This window comes from Myotis nattereri (assembly GCF_964212035.1).
Source record: "Myotis nattereri genome assembly, chromosome: 6".
Classification (NCBI taxonomy): Eukaryota; Metazoa; Chordata; class Mammalia; order Chiroptera; family Vespertilionidae; genus Myotis; species Myotis nattereri.
In genome coordinates, this window is record NC_138081.1 from 9,615,185 (window position 1) to 9,639,610 (window position 24,426).

At 55.6% G+C, this 24,426-nt stretch overlaps 1 protein-coding gene across 2 annotated transcripts in view; it reads right to left on the minus strand.

The window, feature by feature from the left end:
• CPNE5 (copine 5) overlaps positions 1 to 24,426 on the minus strand; it is an 89,055-nt gene that overhangs the window by 32,369 nt on the left and 32,260 nt on the right. For both annotated transcript variants that reach the window (XM_081093630.1, XM_081093629.1), the window contains exons 4-10: positions 19,476 to 19,579; positions 18,967 to 19,006; positions 18,678 to 18,754; positions 16,980 to 17,039; positions 14,973 to 15,017; positions 14,612 to 14,675; positions 3,738 to 3,841 (exon numbers count right to left, since the gene is read on the minus strand). In XM_081093630.1, the coding sequence (XP_080949756.1) occupies positions 3,738 to 3,841; positions 14,612 to 14,675; positions 14,973 to 15,017; positions 16,980 to 17,039; positions 18,678 to 18,754; positions 18,967 to 19,006; positions 19,476 to 19,579 (494 nt within the window). The remainder of the gene's footprint in view (positions 1 to 3,737; positions 3,842 to 14,611; positions 14,676 to 14,972; positions 15,018 to 16,979; positions 17,040 to 18,677; positions 18,755 to 18,966; positions 19,007 to 19,475; positions 19,580 to 24,426) is intronic.

Genomic DNA, 24,426 nt, shown 5'->3' on the forward strand with positions numbered 1-24,426 from the left:
TGGGGGAGAAGGCAGGAGGGAGGGGCAGGAGTATAATGGGCATGAAGGGAGGGAGGTTTGCTGTGCAGAAGCCCTGATTGTACTAGCCTGCGTGGACCCTCCAGCCTCCCGTCCTTTGGAGCCACTGCCTCCCCGGTCGCCTCCCTGGCCAGCCAAACTTCCAGACCGGGCTCTGAGCAGTCAGCCTGATTCCCTCCCAGCTGGTTCTTCCCGAGCCCTGTGCAGTCTGCTTTCTGCTTCAGACTCTTGCCTGAATCCCCTATCCCCACCAAATCCACAGGCCCCTCGACTCTCTGCGGTCCCTGCAGTCATGTCACCACTCAGTTCATTTTCTGCTCAGTGGGTGGTGGAGCAGACAGTCCCAGGGCCACTGCCACCAGCTGTGCAGCCCCAGGCAGACCACTCTCCCTCTCTGAGCTCCCCTCTCATTGTAACATGGGGGCAGAACAGGAGCTGCTGGGCCCTGCTCTAATCACACGTGTTAACTCATCAATCCTCACAGCAGCCCTGCGTGCTGCTAGGATTCGCCCTGTGGACACACCGAGTTAGAGCTGCACTGCCCAGAATGGCGGCCACAGCACATGTGACCACTTCCATTCAATGAACTAAAATGAAATGTGCCGGGAGCCGGTCCATCCTTGCTGTTTCAAGGGACCTGACATATATGGCATACTGTTCTTAATATGTTTGCTCACCTTCTTGGCACTATGTGTTTTAACCAAGGTCACCTCTCTGAGAAAGGTTGTTTCCCCAGGTAGGGATTTTCCCTTGAAGTTAGGGAGGGAATAAAACCCCTTAACTAAGTGCCAGGCGGGTAATTAATCACTTTAACTATGAACAATCATGCTTAAGCTACATAATCTTTACTCCCTGGAATGGAGATAAGAAACGCCCTAACCTTTGGAATAGAGATTGATAGGATTGGAGTCAACTGGTATAAATACAGATGTAACAAGACAACAGGAGACAGAACCTAGACACAGAACCTACACAGAACCTAGAGACAGAAGAACTTCGCTGGAGAGAACATGGCAAAAGATCCTGGACAGAAACTGGCCACAGAACCTAGAGATAGAACCTAGCGAGAGAACATGGCAAAAGATCCTGGACAGAAACTGGCCACAGAACCTAGAGATAGAACCTAGCGAGAGAACATGGCTGAAGAACCTAGAGACAGAACCTGGCTACAGAACCTGGATAGAACATGGCAAGAGAACCTGACTAGAACCTGGTGACTGAACCTGGCTGGAGAACCTGGACAGAACCTGGCTGGAGAACCTGGAGAACCTGGCTGGAGAACCTAGCAAGAGAACATGGACACAGAACCTGGCTGGAGATCCTAACCAGAACTTCGCTGGAGATCCTGAACAGAACTTGGCTGGAGATCCTGGCTAGAGATCCTGGCTAGGCTGCTGATCAACTGAACGCTGTCTCCATGTCATTCCTTCTTCGCCGACTCCGTCCACACCTTTGGGGACCCCTGGACCTGCTGGGGTTGGACCCCAGCAGAAATGAAATTTAAAACTCAGTTCTGCCATCGCATCAGCCCCATTTCAAGCACTCAACAGCTCCAGGTGCCTGATGGCGACCATACTAGACAGCGAGATACAGCACTTGTCCTTCTCCCGGAAAGTCCCAGTGGGTTAGACTTGCCTAAAGTCACACAGCTGACCACAGGCAGTGCCAGGCCGGCGAAGGCAGCCTGGCGGGGGGTGGGGTGGGGGTGGGGGGCGTTCTCCTGGTCACATTCTTGCTCCCAGACGAGTGATGGCATGAGTAAGACGGCAGGCACAGGGCCGGGAGCACAGGGCGCTCCGTGGATGCCTCCTTCCCTGTCCCTCCTGGGGTGGCAGGTGTGACATCTCACTCCCTGGGCCCCTCACTGACCTTCCGCCCATCCTCCCAATGGGGTGTCTCCCAAGCCTTCCACTCTCCCCTCCTCAAACCGGGGAGGGGGGGAGGGGGAGAACCACCCTGCTCTCACCAGTTCAGCATCTTCCCAGGTGCCTGCAGACTAGCCCACCTCTCAGGGGCCTCGGGGTGGGTTTCTCCAGCCACCTGGGTGTCCCCAGGGACACACCCAGCCCTCTGCTTCAGCTGAAACTCACCCCCACTAAGCTCCCATGGCCTCCCCCGTCTGACCAGCTGCCACCTTCAGCCCTCCCGCCCCCCGCAGCTCACTGCCAGGGCGGGGCTGTGACTTCAGGCCTCCCCCCCCCCCCCCCCAGTTTGCTGACAGGTGCCTGGGCTGTCCTTTTGCCCCGTCCTCCCGCCCCCGCCGCCCCGGCACTTCCACAGCACAGCCTGCCGGGTGCTGAGCACCTGCTCACGTGTCAGTCACGAGTCTCTTCCTCTTCCCCGCCCCTCCCCATCCATCCTACACATCTGCTCTGCGGGAACAATCTTTGGAAAACACTGCAACACACCCCTTTCCTGCTCCCACACCCACATCCCTCCCTCCTCCTGGTCGGCCGCCCGCCTCTGAGACAGCCCCGTGTGGCCGGCCTGGCCTCTCTGCAGGGGACCCGGGTGGACATGCTGTGGCCCTAGGACACCACTCGGCCTTCTCCTCCCTCCGCCAAGTCAAGTCAAAGTCAACAGAATTATTTAAAGACCTTCTACTGGGAGTCCTCTGGTGAGACAAAGAATCCTTTTGTTATGCAAATGTCACACCTAATTTCCCTTGTTTTGTACGTTCAGATTTAAAAATCCATTTTCCTTTGAACGGCAACACAGCTCCTCCCTGCCATGTTCCTGCCCCCAACACACACACACACACACACACACACACACACACAGGCACACACGGGCACACCAAGAATTTCAGGATCCAAGAGAACTTGGCGAGGCCTTTCTGCCGCTGCTCCGGGCACTTGCCCTGCGCACGCCTTTCCTCTGGCCTGTGCTTCCCGGCGCCTCCCCGCGGACCCATTTTCTTCCTCTTCTTCAAACCCCGCGTCCCTGCCCTGCTCCAGCAGCGCTTTTCTAATTAACCTCCCTGGCCCACGGCTTCCTGGCTCCGCAGAACGCCAGCCTAAGTGGCCTCGGCCGCCCTGCCCCGTGCTGCTTAAAGGGGCCGCGGAGACCACCTCATCCAACTGGTGAGAAAGCAGACCCAGAGAGGGGCATGACTTGCCTGGGGTTAGTTACACAGCCGGTTGAGGGGAGGCCCTGGGCCCCCAGAACGCCCACCTAGAATCTGTCCCTCTGTGCATAGCTGACCTACATTTGCCAATGTGTGTGTGTGTGTGTTTCTGTCTGTTGTGGTGGCTTCTGGATCAGGGACAGGAGAGGAAGACGTGTAGAGTTTTGAATGAAGCCTACGGTGAGGTGTGGGGCTGGGCGGGGAGAGGGCCCAGATTTTCCCAGCCGTCGGGGAAAACATGGCAGTGGGGTGTTCAGAGGGCAGTGGGTGGAGAACTGGGCTTGGGTATATGGACTGATTGGTGTGGAAGAAGGAAGGGACTGTCAGAGGAGACCCTTATTCTCGCCCTCGCCCTGCGTTTACCCACTCCCCCACCTCCCACACATCACCACCCGCCGCTGCGGAGGCCCCCAGAGGGGCACTGCTGGCTTGGAGGCTGCCCCAGCCCCACCAGCCCATCCACGTGGCCAGGCACCCCTGGAGCCCTGACCTCCATCCCCTCTGGAGCAGGAGCCCAGGCAGCACAGGGAGGAGGTGGACGCAAGCCCACCCCCCCGCCCCCCGAAGGGGTGCCGTGTTGCTGGGGACTCACGTGCCATCCTCGTTGCTTCTGTAGAACACCAGGAACGGGTCGGACTTCCCAAAGAAATCTTTCTTGTCCAGCTTGTTGGCACAGAACTGCATTGTGGCCACATCCTGATGGGAGGGGAGCAGGGGTGTGAGGAGAAGGCTGGAGGCGCCCCAATCCCTGTGGGAACGTAGCCCCAGGCCCTGGAAGCAGGAGGACCCCAGGCACCAGCTGTTAGAAAGGGCAGCATCTTCCATTGCCCGGCACCGACTAAGGGCCAGACCCTGGGATAACACTTCCAGGGTCTCATTTCATCTCCAGGCGACCCCCCACCGTCAGGTCTGGCAGAGGTGCCGTCTGCCCTGAAGCAGGTGGATTCTGGGGCGAGCTGCCCCGGGGTGAATCCTGGCTCTGCCACTTTCTAGCTGGGAGACCTCAGGCAAGGGGGGTACCTCTTGGAGCCTCAGTTTCCCCTCTCACATGGGCCGATCACAGTACATACCCCAAAGAGGTGTTGTGAGGACTGGTGAGGTGGAGGGTGTGAAGTGCTCAGCAGAGAGCAGGCAGTCACACCCACACGGCCAGTGTTAACACACAATCTCACTGTTTCATTGAGTGGCTTTGAGAGCTGAGATGACTGACCCACGGCCACTCTGAGCTGGACCTGCCACCCCCAACGCCCATGCTCTGCCCAGGCCTCGCTCCCTCACACATCTGTGCGGTTCCTAGAAGACACATAAGCTTCTGCGTCACTTTCACACCCAAGTCACTCTAAGGTAGATGCGGCCTGAGGCCCAGAGCAGGGAGGACTCCCCAAGTCCACCAGGCAGAGCACGGGGTTTCTGACTCCCGTGGCCAGTTCACGGCCCCGTCAGGCCCAAGCCTCCTCCCGAGTGCAAAGACGGTACTCAGGCCCTGGTTGGGCCGCAGGCCCCTCCCCTCACATGGTGACCGGCCCCTTCGCTCACTGTGGCCGGCAGGGCTCTGGGCAAAGGTGCCTCCTCCCTCCTCCCCACCCATCCCCATGTGGCCTCTCCCACCTGAAAGCTTCGCATCCGACTACTCAGCTGTCCAGTGGCCAGAGCTGGGCCCTATCCCATACCTGGGGCCTGGCCTGCCCTCGAGGGCGGGGCCTGTCGGGAAGCCACCCAGCTTTCTCACGCTGCCCCCTGCTCTGAGTGAAAAGGAGGCCCCGCCCTTGAAATCAGTGTCCTACAGCCAGCGAGGACCACACTGGCGGCAGAGGGGAAGGTGCAGCCTCCACAGCAGGGGTCCTCAAACTACGGCCTGCGGGCCACATGCGGCTCGTGCCTGTCCTGCTTAGCAGCCGACTCGTCCCGGGCCCGCAGTGCGCATGTGTGGAATGTCTGAGGGACAGTGAACTGGCCCCCTGTTTAAAGAGTTTGAGGACCTCTGGCATAAAGGGTACGGTCAAGGTTGGGCTGGGTAGGGAATGAAGGTAGGCACATGGTCGCTGCAGCCAGGCTGCCTGCTTCAGCTCCATCCCTCACTGGCTGTGTGACCTACGGCAAGGTACCCTCTCTGTGCTCAGTTTCATCTATAAAATGGGGGTACTGGCGGTCCTACCTCATGTGCTTGTTGTTCATGTGAGTACAGTGCTGAGAACAGTGTATGGCCCATGCTGAGTGCTATGTGCCTGCAAGCGATTCTGATTATCTGAACACTTCTCCCCTCCCCACAACACAGTGTGTGTGTGTGTGTGTGTGTGTGTGTGGCCTCTGTCCCTGCCCCTCCTCCACTCCCACCACCTCACACGCCTTCCTTCCAGGACATCTGACAACAGCAAACACAGAGCATCCCTCCACTCACTCATTCGCTCACTCATTCATTCATCCACTCAACAAACATTCATCAGACACTGTCTGTGTGGGCCAGTCACTGGGCTGGGTGCTTCACAGCCTCATCACATTTCGACCTCAAGATAATCCTTCGTCACTTTTTAAGGAGGAGGAAGCTGGGGGTCAGGGGTGCTAAGGAACCTGCCCCGGCCACCGGCTGACACTGCAGAGCAGAACTTCCACGAGTCCGACTGATGTCAAGCCCAGGCCCCTTCCGGCACCCTCCGCCTCCAGAGGGCACATTACCGCTCACGCAGCGCTTCCCTGCCTGCCCTGGCCCTCGGGGGCTGAAACACGGCCAGGCCAGCACGAAGGGGCCCGGGAATGACAGCTCTTCCATGTCCCTCATGCTGCCACCTAAGAGGGAGAAAGAGGCTTGGCCGGGGCTCCCCAGCCTAGAAGCCCAAGGGGTCCCAGAGCCCCCCAGGAAGCCTGGGCTCGGCCCTGGGGCAGGAGGGTGGCTGCCTCACGGAGCACTTACTGGGCAGCGCTAACAAGGACATCATTCTTCGTACGTTACTGCGGCACGGTACTCACTGAGTCCTCATAGCTGCACCGAGAACTCTGCTCTCCTTCTACCGATGAGAAAGGCTTTTCGGGCTGTCAAATGCCCAAGGCCACTCAGGGTGCCCCAGGCCGCTTGCCCCTCACCCTCCTAGAGACCCCGCTCCCTAAACCCATCCCAGCAGCCCCTGCCTGTCCCCGGGAGGAGGCTCCACTCCCGCCCTGCAGGGCAGAGCAGCCTGGTCATGCCTCCCGGGGAGCTCCCCCCGACACCGCCCCCCCCCCCCCAGCCCGCCCCAGGAAAAGGAGGCTGCCCAGGGCCCAGGGCTCCTTCCAGCACCAAGGGGATAACTGTGCGGCCCAGTGGAAAGAGGCACTGTGGGGTCCTTTGTCCAAGAAGTATTAAGAGATTTCAGGACAGCGACCACAGAGCATGAGACCAAGCACAGGCCCTGTGTGCCTGCACAGGCCAGCCGGCCCTGGCTCCTCCCCTCGGAGACACCCCGCGGTGGCATCAGAGACAGGGAGAGAAGACCAGCCCCTGCGGAGGAGAGGGGGGGGGGGGGACAGTCCCACGGGGAACCAGGGTTCTGCGTTCCGGTTGGTCCCCGCAGTCCCTCCAGCTCTCGGAGCCTCAGTTTCCTCATCTGTAAAGTGACGTGCTCAACAGGATGCGTGCCACAGTCCCTCCAAGCCGGGAGGTGGTGTCAGTGCTGATGCACTGGGGAGCGCAGTGGGACACGCGGGGGGGGGGGTGGGGGGGAGGGCGGCAGCTGGGGACAGCCTGGGACCCCGCTCCTCCAGCCTCCCCAGGCCACAGCTCCGTGTGTCCTGACGCGACCCCCCCATCTGGAGGTCGCCTGTGCGACACCTGAACGCACATCGGCGAACCACACACCACGACCCGCTCTGTCACATAAATACATACACAGCATCTGAAACAACTGCAGCTGGTGCCACAAAATCCAGGGGCAAGTGCTCTTATTTGTGCTCCTAGGAGAACGCTCGGGGCCTGCCAGCTCAGGAAGGGGGTAGAGTATTCGAGAAAAATGAATGCAGGACTTAGTAGGAGGCCCCAGGACCGCTCAGTGCTCCCTGGGGGGCCCCGCCCGGCACCCGACAGAGAGGACGGCACAAAGGGGCCAAGGCCTCCTGCTGGGACCCCAGCGCGGCACCTCCAGCTGAGCAGCGGGGGCCAGCACCTCAGCCTAAGCCATGATGTTCTCCTCTGACTAGCGGAGTCCTAACGCCCCTGTGAGCCTGTGGAGAATAAAGGCGAGGGCAAACGCCAAGTGCCAGAGCACCGTGCCCAGCACAGAGCATCTACAGGAACAGGAGCCAGCCCCTGAATGCCCCTTTGCACCGGGCCGAGCCACACGAAGCTGCCCATGTCCACTGTCGTTCACCTGGAAATGGCCAGGTGGTACAGTCCTACCTCTTACCTGCCGGGCACTACTTTTACACCTGTTAGCTCATCCCATCCTCTCAACAGCCCCACGAGGTAGGTGTAGTTATTATTCCCATTTCTTTTTTCTTTTTTTAATCCTTACCCAAGGATATTTTTCCACTGGTTTTTAGAGAGAGTGGAAGAGAGAGGGAAAGAAAGAGAGAAATATAGATGTGAGAGAAACACATCAATTGGTCACCTCCTGCACAAGCCCCGACCAGGGCCTGGGCCGGGGCGGAGCCTGCCACCAAGGTATGAGGTACGTGCCCTTGACCAGAATCGAACCTGGGATCCTTAGGTCTGAAGGCCGATGCCCTATCCACTGAGCCAAACCCACTAGGACTATTCCCATTTCAGAGGAGGGGGAACTGAGGCAGGAAGCCGCACAGAGAGGGAGAAGAGAGGCTGGGATTGGAACAAGACAGTCTGGCTCCAGAGATTAATAACAGATTCCAGATGATGGGCCTGATTCTCCAAGATAAGTTTAATTATGTTCTGTAGCCTCAGTTTGAGAAGTCAGAGAAGTGTGAAATCCATTTTAGAAAGGCCTCCTCCGTGCAAACTAGTTAAAATTAAAAAAAAAAAAAAAAAAAAGACTGGCTCTGAGACTCAGCTCCCTGGAAAAACCCACAGTGAGCCGCACCTCATCAGTCCCCGCTGACGGCAAACCCGCGCCGCGCTGCTGGGGGCTTATCTTGCTGCCCAACCCGGTCGGCCCTCCCTAACCCAATCTTGACCCGGAACAGTGGTCACATTCGCCAGAAGCCACTATGACCATCTGTATTGCTGTGCTATTGTCGGATCCATGGGATGCGTCAGACCTTCAGAGATTTCTAGGCTGGAACCAAGGCAAGCTCTCCCAATGGGTGTGCACCCACGGGGAGTCCTTGAGGCTAGCACCCGGTCCGTTGTCTGGGGACTGTGCTTCTGAAGGTGGCTCTGACTCATGTCAACGGTCATATGAACAAGGCCTCAACTGCTCCCCTTGTGAGGGCGAGTGAACGGATCGACCCTGGATACCTGTGTGAGCCCCGGGGGAGGCTGGGAAGGGGAGTAAGGAGGCCTGGGCGGCAGGGTTAGGAGCTGAAGCCTGGCTGAGGACCAGAGTCCCGCTGTGAGAGCCTCAGCCTCGCCCTGGCCCTCGCCCTGGCCCTTGCCCTCGCCCTTGCCCTCGCCCTCACCCTCGCTCTCCCCCTGCGGGAGGGGATCTCAGTACAGGAAATGCTGCTCCCAAAGCAGAAGCCTCCTTGGAGCCGACTGTGGAGAAGATAGAGCAGCTCCTGCAATACATAATTTCCTGCAATTTCTGCCTTTTCACCCTATCTTTTTAAAACCCATATTAAGTTCTTCTTAAACAGCAGGATTGCCTGAATTTGCATCTTTCTGCATGTTAATGAAGCTGCTGGAGGGAGCAGAGCAAACAGCCTTTCTCTCCTGGGTGGCCTGGCCTACTCTGGCAGTCAGCCCTCCCTGAGCCAGAAGAGGGCAGAGGGCAGCGCCTGGGCCCACGGCGGGGAGAGGGGAGAACAGCAGGCCGCTCTGGCCTGGGTCTTGCTGGCAGCCCCTAGGGCCCGAACAGGAATGAGGCCAGTGCAAAATTTAATTCAGGGTACCCCAAATCTCAGTAACCAAAATAAGATTTTAATGTGCTAGATTAAAAAGTCACAACCAATGCAAAAACCGATGATAAATAAAATATCAAAAGCTTACATAAAGCCATTTTACAAGGGAAGAACCCGAGGCACAGAAAGCTCAGGTAACTTGCCCAGCATCACACCGCGGGTGAGCAATGAATGACATTTTGTCTGGGTCCAGAGCCCAGGTTCTTAACCATTTGGCCCTACTGCTCACACGCTGCCCTGAGAAGCACTTTTAAATAGACAGCAGACCATGGTGACATTTGCCTTCTCTTTAGAACGTGATGGGTTTCCCAAAAATTAGTTCATTGTCATTTTTAGTCAGAAGAAAAGAAGACGTCGATTAAAAACGATACCTGAACATTAGCCACCACTCTGAAACTCAGGACTCCAGCAGGAGGAGGTACAACCCAGACTTGGGGCTGATTTGGGAGGGCGGCTGCGTTCCCAGAGGGCTCCAGGGCCCCAGGGCCCCAGCCTGCCAGGGTAAGGCTGCAGAAGCAGGAGAGCAGGGGCAGGGATATCAGCGAAGACCCCATAGACCAGTCATTCGAACACCGATGGTGGGTGACGTTGGTCAAGGAGCCTGGCCTGTCTTACGCATCGACTGTCATAACCACACTGAGGTCGGGCTGGCTTCTCTCATCCAACTTAACAACCGACTTTACAAACAATTCAATCCATTGCACATCTGTTGATTAGATCATCCAGAGACTGAAAACCTAGATTGACCATCTTCCTTCCCACTCGTTGAGCTGTGTGTCAGGGATACGAACTGAAATCCATCCATTAAAGTTTAAAAGAAACAAGGATTCGGCTATGAGGATGTTCACTGCAGTATTAATTATATTGTTGCCCATAAGAGAACAGTCAGCGAGTTATGACCCATCCGTACAGTAGGGGAATAATACGCAGCTAGCAAGTGCATGTTCTCCAAGAATATCTAATGACAGGGGACAATCTGGACACCATATTCTACTGACGAATCAAAGAAAACCGGGTCCTACATTCTACTAATTATAAGGGAAAAGCCACATACACGAACACACAGAAAAAAACCCTGCAGGCGATTGTCAAATGTCAGCAGCGATTATCTCTGGCTGGTTTTCTCTTCTTTGTATCTTCCAACTTGTCCATATGAACATGTTATTTTTTTTAGCTTCAGGAAAAATGTGTTTGGGTTTCTTTTCTTTTCTTTTAACTAATGACTTCTAAGACCAAAAAAAATTAAAAAATCACAAAGGAACTTTGAAAGGGTGATGGTTGCATGCTGGTCACTCCCCATGCAGAACACACAACTGTGCTAGCACAGCACACACATCTCCCAAACACCAACCTGCAGACTCCCGGGAAACCTGCCCCGCGTCCCTGACTTCCTCTTCCTCTTTCTTCTGATCTTTCTCCTTTCCTCCCAGGGCTCTTCCCACAGGGAGACGCTGGCTCCCTGAGGTCTGTCTTGAGAACAATGAGAGTTCTGACTTTTTCAGGATTTGAGGCTGCCAGGCTCCCCTGCTACAGGGTCCTGCACACCCTGGCCTCCACTCCCACCTGCACCCTCGCCTCTCTGACCTGGTCTCTCCCTGCCCCAGGGTCTTAGCACAGCTGTTATTCTTGCCTGACCCACCCATCATCCCCCAGGTGGCTGTGAGGGCTCCTTCCCTGTCCTGCATGTACTAGTATGTTGGCATTACATACTGCTGTCCATGAACTTTCCTTCAGAGTAGTACAGAATGCTACAAACATCTGTGATAAAAGGGGTCACGGTCTGGCAGGGCTGAGGACGACTGCTGTACTGTGATGGCTAGCTGGCATTTCTGTCTCTCGCGCTAAATTGGAAACTCTGGGAGGACGAGGACTGAGCCCAAATCTGCTGAAATGGAACGAATGAGCACATGAGCAGGTCCGAGAGGTGAGCCACACTTGCCCGTGTGTGCGGGGACCTGACTGGGAGGCAGAGGACAGGCTCACCGGCCTGGAACTAAGATCTGGGTGCCCCGCAGGCCTAGGGGGAGCTCAGGGTCCCGGAAGGTGAGAGCAAGGAGCTGCCTGCTCCCTGGGCCGCAGCACCCCGGCCTCTGCAGAGGCCCCCACTCGCCAGGCTGCTCAAGGCTAGTGGCCCCACAAAGCCCACAACTCCCGTAGTTGTTCATGGACCGTGGAGGCCCATGGCGTCACTGTGGGGGAAGGGAAGACTCCCTGGGGATTCTGGGTAGAATCCTGCGATCTTAGGCCACTTCCACCTCTCTGTGTCTGTAAACTGGGGCCAGCACATCTACCCAGCCTGTAGTGGGAACCAAAATAGACTGTAAACCGGGAGTCCTGGTCTTCTCGTGAGGACGATGCAATCTTGGTCAGTTACACGGAATAATACTGGGCTTTCCTGCTGGGCGTAATTGAACGGTGATTCATTCAGGAGCTTAAGCTCATCATTGTCAACATCAAGTATCACGGACCATTTTAAAAACCAAATGCTGATTGTTGGAACTTTCTTGGTATTTTGATTCTAGATGAGCAAGGCTTTCCTGCAGCCTATCGAAGTGTGCTGGGAAGCATGCTGGTCACCCCGGAGGCCACACGAATCCTTCGCAGCCCCCGCCGCCCACGCATCCCCGGGAGGAGGAGGGTTTGTCTGCCTCGGCAGAATGCATTCACTGGAGCAGGAAGCTCTGCTCTGGTGGGAACCCATCTCTCCACTCCACCCTCTTCCTTTGATCCTCCCACGGAATCGGGAGCTGGAACAGCGGAGGCAAAGCCGCGCAGATGTAATTATTTTAATTCAGCCAGATGCTGGGAATTAGTCTCTTTTCCTCGCAAGTCTTCTAGGGAAAGACAGACTCAGCCAAAGACGGCCCAAAGAAAGGAGCTGCCGGCTTCAGGGAGGGAGGCCCCTGTGCTGGAAGAGCTTACATCCAGGAAACCGCTGCCATTCCTGGATGCAGCCGGGAGGGGGAGGGGCGGAGGGGGCGTCTAATAGGTATTTCATTCAGACGTTCAGCAATCCCAGAAAACTAGACCAAATAACAGCACCCAGCATTTTCTAGAGCTTTAGAATTTCTTTAGGAAGCACTTTCACTTTCCTGACCTTATTTAATTATAAACTAGGGAGGATGTCACTGGCTGAGCTAGAAGCTTGGGGGCAAGCTGAGGGGAGGCTGCAAGGAATCCAGTCTTTCCCGGGCGCCCTGCAGAAGCCAGTTAGGCACAGTCCATCTCTAACCTCACAGCAACCCTCTGGCATACAAGTGGGGAAACTGAGGCTCGGGGAGCTTGACCAGAAGCTAGCTTCCGTGTCAGCTGGGTTCCTCCCACACACAGGTGTGGTTTCATCCTCACCTGCTGCTGTGCTTCCTGCTCATTCAGTCACAGGTTGTGATAGGTCATTGTGAGCACCTACTGTGCGCCCAGCCCTCTGCTGGTGGAGACACTGGGGAGGTTGAGGCCTCTGTCAAGCTCCTCCAGACCCACTGAGGGCCGCAGAGCAGTGGACAGACCAGAGCCAGCAGGGGCATGTGCGTGGACGTGGTTCTTACTGTAGTGCCCTCTTATCCATTGCACCTCATTCTCCCACTGCAAGCGGTTTGGGACCCCACAACCTGGTGGTTAAAGACCCGGCCCTAGAACCGGACTGCCTGCGTTCAATCTACTCAGTGGCCATGTGACCTTGGGCAGGTCACAGGTTCTCTGCAAAATGAGGACCATAATACATCAGACATTATAATATGTCATACTACACATTACATTACATATTATAATACATGAGATCAACAAGTCGATACATGTAACCATTTAGCACAGTGTGTGGTCCAGGATAATCCCTCAATTAATATCGGCTAACAATTTACACCTCCATACCAGGAGTTCCCAAAGTATGGACCAGGACACACCCCACCCCCCCCACCCCGGGTCCATGAGGCAGAAACTATGTTCATAATAATGCTGACAAGACATGGAATTTTCTAGAAGTCACACGACGGTGGTGCCACAACACCTGACTGCAGAGCAGATGTGCGGATGCAGTCCTCGCGTCGGGTGGATTGAAGAGAGGCACAGGAATTAAAACAAGGCCACTCCTCTCACTAGATGACTTTTGTTTTGGAAATACAGCTATTTTTCAAACAAGATGTTATTTATGTTAACCAGCAGCGGGGTAAACTATTGCTATTCTTAAATACATGAATACATCATTTAAATTGTTTCTAATCTTAAATGAATGCTGAGAGCTAACAGACACAGGAGTTGCACCCACTTGCACGGAGGTCAGGAAACCTTGTCTCTCCGCATCCCGCGCAGGCCCCTAGCCTGAGCTGGACCCGCCCAGGGCGCTGGCTCCCCAGGTGACCCTGGCTTGGTCTGGTGCTTACGCTCTTGCTGCCTCCACCTTTCCTCCCGGGACCCAAGCTCCTACCCGGGCTCCTAATTACCCTAAAGGCAGGCCAGCTGGGGTGGTTTGGGGCAGTGAGCCTGGGTTTTAGAGTCAGGCTGACCTGAATATGAACCCTGACTCTACCCCTTTTTGCCCTTCATCAGGTGGCTTAGCCTTTCCGAGCCTCCATTTCCTCATCCATAAAATGGGAATAACACAGTATCTAAAACTGGAACTGTTTCAGGAGTAGTGATAACTTGTGTAAAATACCCATCACCTGACAAGTAAGTCCTGTTTTATCATCAGCAGCCATCGGGTCCCCGGAGCCCCTCCAGCTGTGTCCGTCCGCTGCTTCTCACAGTCGCACAGAATAAAACCAAGGCTGCCTGGCAGTGAGACTGCTTCCCAGCGCGCGGGCGCGCACACACACACACACACACACACACAAACACGTAACCATGCATGCACACCCACACAGGCGCACGCACACACACACACACGTAACCATGCATGCACACCCACACAGGCGCACGCACACACACACACACACACACGTAACCATGCATGCACACCCACACAGGCGCACGCACACACACACACACACACACACGTAACCATGCATGCACACCCACACAGGCGCACGCACTCTCACACATACACGCCTACCACACGCCCTCGCTCTCTCATTCCATGCAGGGTGTCACCCTACTCTAGAGCTAAAAGTGAAAAACGACAGTAAATGCCAAGCGCCCAGGCTCCCAGAGTGAAAGGCCCCCCCCCGCTGCAGGGTTGGTGCCAAGGCAGTGCTGGCTCAGGACAGCGAGTGGTGCCACGACGGGGAGTGGAGGAGGCCTGCGGGAGCCAGGGGCCAGGGCGCTGCTGCTGACAGCCTCCGCGAGCTAAGCAAGGAAAGGCGTTCGCCTTCCAGCTCCGTGTTAGGGAATTCTGGGAGAGGGACGACTGAGGAGCCCTGTCTTCCTGTTCCCTCCCAGGACCACAGGGTCCAGGGACAAAGGGAAGCCAGCCTCCCCTCCATACCACCCACCCCACCCCCACCAGGCCTGCCCTGCGGTCCCTCTGCCACTCACCCGACAGTTGCTGAGCTCCTCGGCGGACAGGATGATGGTGCCGCATTTCTTCCCTGGGACACCGCTGGGAGAGGAGAAGGTGAAAGGATGGAGAGCCAGACAGACAGAAACCAAAGCCTGAACCCTCCCTGAACCAGCCCTCCTCATCCCCCACCCCCAACCCCCAGCAGATCTGCCAGATGCCAGAGCCCCCCTCTCCCCTTACCCCCACCCCAAGACAGAGTCTCCTGAAACACGGTGCAGGGCGGCTTAGGGCACTGCTTGCTGGGCCAGCCCCGGCCTGGAGCTGCCGCCCTGCTCCCACCAGGAGAGGCAGCATCCGCATTGCAAGTCCTAGAATCAGAGAAGCATCCAGACTCACCCAGAGGCTTCCAGGCCTGTGGTTCTGTCCATCCAAAGACCACTTCTGTGGGCAAAAGACCTTGTGGGCAGCCATCCCACCTTGCACGCAGCTGACCCCAGAGTCCCAGAACGTTCCAGCCCTGAGCCGCTCTGATTCATCTCAGCAGAGCAGCAACAGGGAGTAACACAGAAGGGCTGGCATACCCTTGGGGGAGCGTGCCCAGCCTTTCTCCCATGCCTACCGCCCCTGGACCAACTCCTCAGGGAGGTCGGCCCACCCAGGGAATCTCTGCCAGGAGAGCAAGTTCCCAGGGAACTTGACCTGCACCGCCTCTTCTCTTATTCAGGAGGAACCCCTCCCACCAGAACCAGTTGATCCCACGCCAATGTTTGGGACTAACAGGGGTCCCAGTGCGTCCAGGGGCCCTTGGGAGGTAGAAGAAAATGTCACAGTGTCCAGCAGCTGCATGACTTTGGGCTGAGACTCTCTGAGCCTCAGTTTCCTTATCCATAAAATGGGTATGATTATAGCATCTGTTTTACTAGCGAATATGCACACATAGGCCTGGCACAGAGAAGGCCCTCAAGGAGCATCATTTCCCTCCCTGCCCCCTTTCCTTTACATCCGTGGTTCTCAAAGTGTGTTCCACAGACAGCATGCTGGTGGCCCCACACTTCAGGCCAGCCTCAGAGCCACCAGCATGCTGACTATGGAACACACTTTGAGAACCATGGATGGAGCTCTTCCTTGCACCAATTCTCAGAGGAAGGGGCCTTCACACAGGGAGGCAGGGGAGGCAGGGGAGGCAGGGGAGGCAGGGGAGGCAGGGGAGGCAGGGGAGGCAGGGGAGTGGGTCTGATCAGCAGGCCTACATCTCTCTATATCGGGGAGCAGGGGCCACTTCTGGAGGTTCCCCTGTCACAGGCAGGTGGCAGGGCCTGCCAGCTTGTCCCCTTAGACAGGGGCAGCTGAACTGGGTGCCCCCCTGTCTGGCCCTTCCTGGTAGTAGAGAAATGATTTGTGGACCAGGTGATAAAACCCTCACACCAGCCTCCTCACCCAGCACCTCTCCATCTGCCCTCTCTGCCTCTGAGCCCCTCTTCTATTGCCCATCTTCCCTTCCCCTCCCCAGCCCTGCTCCACCTGCTCGGCCTTCCTTTCTGTCTCTCTCCCCCCTCCCCTCTGGTCTCTCTCTCTCTCTCTCTCTCTCTCTCTCTCTCTCTCTCTCTCTCACTCTGGCTCTCTTTCTAATTGCTGCTTCTCTACTCCCAGGTCAATCAGCATCCACCCCCTCCTGGGCTGTGAGCCCCCTGGGTCCCCGGAGGCCCCTCTCCCACACCCAGCTGGTCTGGTGGTTAATCAGCTGCTGGGACCCCAGCCCCTGGGAGCCCTCCGCAAGCTCTGCTCACTCAGCCTGGTGATCATCATCTGGAAGCACCTCCAGGCTGGACCCCAAGCCCAGCTCCCTCCCCTGTCCCGGTGGGTAAGGACCCTCCCTCCCACCAGGAGAGGAGAGGGGAGGAGTGGGGAGGGTCTGCGTGAGGCCAGCCGCTGCAGCTGGTGAGCAAACGCAGAAAGTGAGGATTCGCTAAAGCTACTCTGAGGAGGCTGAGAGGAGGCCGACATCCAGCAGTGGGAGCCGTGGAGGGGAAGGGGGTGAGGGGAGGGGAGAAGGGAGGCAGAGGGGGACAGAGGAGGGTGAGTGGTGAGAGGAAACCAGCCCAGAGAGAGGAAGGGAAGGGAAAGTGCCCAGTCCCTCTGACTCCTGTTAACAGCCCCTACCTCTAGGCCCCACGCTGCTCACAAAGTCCCGGGAGCCACTGGGGCTCCAGCCTGGATGGGGGCAGGGCCAGCTGCATGCAGGGTGCCCCAAAGTGCCTGAGCCCTTGCGGAGGGACCGGGCCCTCTGTCCCCGGCCAGGCTGGACGCACGGTGGCGGGAGTGGGACAGGGCCAGGACTCGAGGCCCCTCTGCAGAGCTGGCGGAGGGTCTGAGGACTCCAGCCAGAGATGTCTGGGGACCTACCCGCTGGACACAGCCGGCATGGGTTTGCCCGTCCTGGAGTTCAGGCTGAACGCTCCTATCCTGTGCAGAGAGGAAGAGAGCGGGTCGTGAGCTAAGCTCCCTGTCCTGAGAGGCCAGAGCAACGGCTTCTGGATTCGTGGAGACAGGTTTCTGTCCTGGATCAAACATCAAGGTAGGACCAAAAGGCACAGGTCTTCTCCCAAAAACTGGTTGTAAAGTCCTGGGTGACGCTACCTCAGGGGTTCTCAAAGTGGGGTTCCGGGCCAGCGGGATCTGTACCGCCTGGAAATGTACTAGAAAGGCCCCACTGTCTTTGTTTACCAAGCCCTCCAGGAGGTGTGAGGCCCCTGCAGCCTGAGAACCACTGTGCACCTCTCTGAGCCTCGGGCCCAGGCTGCGGAGTGGGAAGTGCGGAGGGATCCCACGGGGTCACAGAAGCAAAGCTGTCTGGCCCAGAACAGAGGCCTGGTGGTCGGAGTTGCCCACAGGCCGGGCCAAGGCCACCACTGCCCTGAGGCACTGGACCCTTCGGTGGACAGAAGAGGTCCCCTCCTCCAGCAACACCGAACATCTCCCAGCCCCCACGGTTTAGATCTGCTTCCCCTGAAGGCACAGCTCCCCAGGCCCCTCCTACCCAGGTCTCCCTCGATCCCCCCAAGGGGGACCAGGTGACAGCGGGTAGAAACCTGACGCAAGTGACTCATGGGCTTTTGACCCGGGCAGTTGGGAGCTGAGAGGGGCAGACACACACTCACTCCTGGGTTCCCACATTCTATGCTTCAGAGCCCCCCTAACCTGAGTTTGCTCCCTGTTTTCAACAAATGATAGCTGTTATCATTATTTTCTGTGAGCCTGGAAGAGGTGACCTTTTGGGGGACAGTGAGTCCTTTCTGGAAGTTACCCACAGTTACTGGGGAGTCAGAGACAGGGCCTTGGAGAGAGACCCCCCACCCCCCACACACACACTCATAATAACAGGTTCTGCAATTACTGATCATGTGAGGGGACAGCAGCCAGTGTGTGGACTTGGCAGAGGCAAGTTGGGGGTGTGCCCCGCCCACCCTGCCCATGACCTGGGTGCTTATGCCAGTTTTTAGACCTCTCTTGCCTGGGCTCGGCTCCTGGTGTTTCCTGAGAAATGGGGACAAGAGAGGTCACCCCCACCACCTGGCCACCCTCAGACTGCGCCGTGAGAAGCCTTGGGTCTCCATCCCAGAGCCTGCTCAGAATAACAGCTTCCCCCTGCAAGTACTTAACACCCTTTAATGCGGGCCCGTCAGGGGCAGCGTGAGATGGGGAGGGCCTCACTGTACCCCGCTCCGGCCCACACCGAGGGTGAACAATCTGAGGACGTGCAATGTGAGTAGAACCCTCCATTCAACAAACCCCAGCTCTCCCACTTCCTAGCTGTGTGGCCTTGGACAAGTTACTTCCCCTCTCTGGCCTTTGGGTTCTTCTGCTCTACAAGGAAAGGGCTGGGGGACGAGATAGCATCCCAGGGCCGTCCTAGCAATATGGGGTTCTAATAACCAGCTGGGGTTCCTCCAAGGTAATTGGTTAAAAGCCCTGCAAGGGGAGGGCCCATGGGGTCTCTTACTCCTCGCCCCTCCTCGCAGCCTGCCCTCTGCAGGGCTGGGCAGGAAGTTGGCCCATCACTGAAGAAGGAACCCAGACAGGCCCACTCTCCTCTACACTTACGTGAGGGGCTTCTCCAGGCGGCTCCCGGGGGACCCCACAATCTCTCCGAGGGTGCAGAAGGCCTGGCCCAGGAAATCCTGCACATCGGAGTACAGAAAAGACCAGTGTCGCCCACTCTGCTCACAGCCATCCAGCACCGCCCCCCCCCCCAACCCCCCGGAAGTGTGATGGCTCTGAAACAACAGGACCCGCATCGGACACACACACTCTGTCACAGGGAAGCAGGACTGGCTCGGTCTGGCATTTAAGAAACTGGTAGAATCGCTGGGCAGTGACAGGTGGGACTCACGTGTTTGGATAAGTCAGGGCTCTTCGAGTCAACGTCGTATCTGCAGAAAACACAGAGGTGGTGAAGGGGTCCTGCCCAACCCATCCTGGTCAGGACCCCGGCGCCCAAAACACGGCTCTAATCCCAGGAAAGCTCAGACCGGGGAGAGGCCAATGGGGTCCTCCCTGTCACCTGGGGAGGAAAAGGCTGCCAGAGCTGGAGCTGGACTTGTCCCCAAGATCTCTCCTCAACCCCCAGTACCCCCGCCACGTCAGGTGGCTGCTCAGTGCCTCCCACTTAACTGAGAACAATGGGGGTGCTTTGTCCCCTCTCCCACCTCCCTTCCTCTCCCGATGAGGCTGGACTCCAGCTAATAGTCACCTTTATCCCAGGCCAACCCCGGCTTCCTCTAACACCACTGCCCCCCTTCCCTGGAAAGGGAACCCCCCTGCCTGACCATAGGTCCTGCGGCCGCACCTCCCAACACCCCTTCCTCCCCAGCTCCGTCCTCGGCACCAGCTTCCACTTACAGGTCGAAACGGAGGTTCTGCTTCTCCTCGAAGAAGTAATCCACAATGAATTTGCGCACGAAGTCGGGGTTGAGAGTGTTGTCGATGACCTCGGTGCGTCCGAACTGCAAGAGGAGACGGGGCGTGGACCTTGGGGCCAGGCTGGCGGCGCAGGGAGCCCTGGGCTCGGGGCCTCGGGCCTGGCCCCGTGCTGCCCTGTGACCACCCTCCTTCCCTGGCGGATTCCAGTTAGGTGTGTCCTTATTTGACGCCCCCATGTAAGTGCAAGGGCAGAGACAGGGACAGCGGGATCAGGTCCCGCCTCCTGGCATCCACGCCCTTGCGCAATCCCTCCCCTTGAATGTGGGCCGGACCTCGTGGCTCACTTCTAATGAACAGACTAGAGTACAGGTCCCTTCCAAGATTGTGTTATAAAGGACTATGACTTCCGTCTCGGGCACCCTCCTCTCTCTAGCTGGCTCACCTTGATGAAGGCAGCTGCTGTGCTGTGGGCTGCCCCATGGAGAGCCCCATGTGATAAGGAACTAAGGACGCCAACCCACCCCTAAGAATCGGAATCCTACCAACAACCACTGACCACTTAGACGTGGACCCTGCCCCAGCTGAACCTGGCGATGATCGAGGCTCTGGCCAACACCCTCGACTATGGCCTTGTGAGGTAGGGGATCCCACAAAGCTGCCCCCAGATTCAAGACCCTATTGCTTCAGTGGCTAAACCCTGGGCTAGTTTGTTACGCGGCAGTAGATAACTAATACACAGACTTGACTTTCTTGGTGTCCCCTGCAGCATATACTCTAGAATGTTTCACACATGAGACAATAATTGGATCCCCTTCCCTCCCCATTTCTGGGCGTCTGAATCACTTGGAGGCTTTGTTAAAACGAGAGTCAGGCCTCACTCCCAGAGGCTCCGATTCAATCGGTTCAGGGTGATGCCTGAGAATCTGCATTTCTAAAAAATGCAGGTGATGCTGCCACTGCTGGTGCAGGCACCGCCCCTTGAGAACCCTGGAGAGTGACACTGTGGTCCACGGGGCCCTGAGTTCCCAGGGGTCTTCCAGGCCTGGGAGGAGGGCAGTGTGGGCTGACCCCAGGCCACCAATTCCATCAAAGCAGCTGTCTTACATATGCTCAGTCACTGGACATTTTTTGTGAGATTTTGTTTCAAAAAGAGACACGGATAAAGATAAAGCGCAGGAGCCCATACTCTACCCTCCACCACAGGAGGGCACAGTATTCTCCAAAGTGCACAGCGGGCAGATGCACAATAAATATTTTAAATAGCTTGTTAATCTTTCTTAACATATAAACTTGTTGTCTGACTTGGGCAGTAATTACCAAAATGAAAAACTCAATCCTGAGTGCTCGTCCTCCTTGATGATGGGGCTCTGCGCCCAGGAAAATGCCAGCAGTGGGCCCCTCTCACGTGTGGTGGGCAAGGTCCCTGCTATCGGGGCAGAGCCTAGTGTCCCCTTCTACCCTGAGAGGAGTTAGAAACCTGCAAAGAGAACCACCCCCCAAGGCAGGGTGGGCCCTCTGAGGGGCACTAGATTGGCAGATTTACCCCCTCGGTCTAACCACTCTCCTGCCCTGTCAATCCCATCAGCTAACTCTCCTGAGCTGTGGCCGTGGACAGGACTCGCCGTTTTCTCCTCTTGACCACTGCCTCCTCGTTGGTCACCATGGGGGCCAATGGCTGAGGTTTGAAGACTCAGCTCCCGGAAGTCCTGCTCTCCAACTCCCACCCCTCCCCTCTGCTCCCATGATCTTCCTCACGTCCTATCGCTGCACTCACCACGTGCCCTGACGATAATCTACTGAGGCTCTTTCCACCTCTATGTCCAGGGTCACACAGCTAATGACTGCTGACTTCAAGGCGCCAGCCCAGGCCTTCTGGCCATGCTCTAAGCCACATTTCGCTACAGGGGCGAGGACAGCAGGAGCGCACTGCTCCGGCGCCTGGCACACAGTAGGCACTCAGGAATTGTTGAATGCAGTGAGGATGAGTGAGGAAATGGATGAGTGGGCTTGAGTCCTGACTTCATCAGAAGCTAATTGTGTGACTTGGTCAGAGCCTTTGAGAGCCTGCTTCCTCAGCAGAAAATGGAGAATACTACTTGTCTGGCTTACTTCTTAAAGTTATCCGATCAATTCAGTTATTAATTGAGTGAACAGTTGTGACGCACTTGTTATGGCCCAGGCAGTGTGCTGGGTGCTGAGCTACAAACGTAAACGGAACGTGAACCCTGTACTGAGGGGCTTCTCTATTATTGGTGGGACGACTCATAAACAAACACCTCCAATACAGAGCGCTAACGGTGCTAACCGCTGCATACAGGGTCTACGGCAGGGTCCTCCCCTGTGGCTGCACATGAGAATCGCTGGGGACGTGTGAGATATGGAAACGTGCGGAAAAGCAGGTTGCTGGGTGCTCCTCGTCACACACTAGTCCAGTTGTCTGACCTCACAGAGGTCCGCACCTTCCATCATCTATGACAGGGGTGGGCAAACTTTTTGACTCGAGGGCCACAATGGGTTCTTAAACTGGACCGGAGGGCCGGAACAAAAGCATGGATGGAGTGTTTGTGTGAACTAATATAAATTCAAAGTAAACATCATTACATAAAAGGGTACGGTCTTTTTTTTTTTTTTAGTTTTATTCATTTCAAACGGGCCGTAGTTTGCCCAGGGCTGATCTATGAGATGCCTTACAGCTCTGCGAATGTGGAAGGCGTAGAGCAGTGGTTCTCAACCTTGGCTGCACATTAGAATCACCTGGGAATCTTTTTTTAAAATCCTGATTTCTGGGCCTCATCCTCCGCAAATTCTGTTTCTTTGTTATGCGGTGAAGCCACAACATTAGTAACAAAGAAACAGAATTTGCGGAGGATGAGGACCAGAAATCAGGATTTTAAAAAGATTCCCAGGTGATTCTAATGTGCAGCCAAGGTTGAAAACCACTGGCGTAGAGTAATGCAAATGATTCTTGTCCGAAGAAAAACAAATAAATGCAGTAAGGTGGTATGCAACTGCTTATTTGATTATTACCCTCTGGCTATTGACCAGCTTTGCATGTATTTATAAATTCTTTTCAGCATTCCTGATTGGCCATATGTGTGTGTTATTTGGATTACAGTAAGTCCTCACTGAACGTCATTGGTGTGTCCTGTGACTTTAAGAAAAGTGACGTATAATGAAACTAATTTTACCACAGGCTAATGGGTGTAAACAAGAGTTACGTTCCCATGGCACCTCATCAAAATTATCACAAAATGACATTGAAAAGGGACCTCAGTTGAGGACCTGCTGTATTTGAACTAGTTGCAACTCTTACTGGTTCCCTCATTAATTAACAAGTTAAATCTTTGCCATGTGTTCATTTTATATTTGTATGGGATTAATGATTTTACTTTTTAAAAATGTATCCTTTAATAGGAGCTTTTTAAAAACACCCATACTCAAGCTCTCCCCCCCCCCCCCCTCACACACACACAGATTAAACCCAGATCTCCACGGGCGGGGCCTGAGTGACTGTGTTTTAAAGTTTCCTAGGTGATTCTCATGTGCAGATGGAGCTGAGACCCAGTGCGGGAGGAAGGAAGAAAACGAACGTTGACTGAGCCCCCACTGAAGCTCCGTAGACAAGCAGGTCATTATCCTATTTGGTTCTCACAAAGACCCTGAGTTATTCCCCATTGTACAAGTGAGGAAACGGAGACGCAGAGAGGTTTAGTGACTTGCCCAAGTCCACACACACAGGCAGAGCTGGGATCGAGACCCAGGTATGTCTAACTCCAAAGGCCATTACACAGGGGTGGGCCAAAGTAGGTTTACAGTTGCGAGTCCATGAAACAGTTTATTGTTGTATGATTATTTATTAATTATTGTATCATTTTCTACAGGAACAACTGTAAACCTACTTTGACCCACCCCTGTGTTTTTTTTTTATTTCATCTAACTGGCCGGAGCCTTTAAGCATTATAAAAATCAAAGGTGAGTTTTACTTCACAGGTACTTATAGAAGCCCCACTGTGTGCAAGGCAACCGGGGGGACTTTGAGTTGAATAAGACTGGGTTCCTGCCCCATCGCCTAAATTCCATCTAAACCTTATCATGTCTGACCCTTGTTCTAAAAGAGTTCCTGCATTTGCCTCTCCTGCTCTTTCTAATTCTTCATACCGCCTGTCTTCAGACAAAAGGAAAATTTCTCCTAAAGGCAGAATCTTCCAGGTAAACACCCTGTTTCAAGAGAATCCTCCGTTAAACTGGGCCATTCCTCTCCCTCAGTGCATCGCCTCCTCCCTCTGACACCTGTACCCCCACTCCCACCCCCAAGCAGGACTCTGGAGAAAGCCCAGTGCAGACGGAGCCAGCATTCTTTGCGCACCCCACTCTCCGCCAGCAAGGAAAACACCCATTAGGGGAGATGACAGCTGCTTTTAAAATGGCACTTGAAGCTGCAACAGAGGGGAATTCCCTGGAGATGGATCTGCTGCTGGAGGAGAAAATGGAGTTCCCCTGGAAACAGGACAGGGAGGGGGACCCGGGCCCCCATGTCTCCTAGAGCGGGAAAGGGGGTGGTGAGCCAGGCGGGCAGTGATGAATTACCAGGACGCAGGGGTAATTAACATGTGCCCTGGCACAAAGGCCTGTGCAGCCTACAACCCGGGGACTTACTAAAGATGGTTTACAGCTTTCATTACTTGAGCTAATAACAAAGGAAATACATGCGAAAACCTGGATTTTTAAAATTCCAGGAAGCCACCGGGTCCCTGTCAGGCCCAATTTACACCCCTATTAATGCTGGTAGGAACACAACTGAACTGATGTTAAAAAAATCAATGCGGCTTATTTCATCCTACACAGAAGTGTTGAGTTTTCCAGCAGGAAGGGCTCAGAGCAAGGAGGTGTTAGCAGTGGGGAGCACACAAAGGCATGAGATCTGTGTACT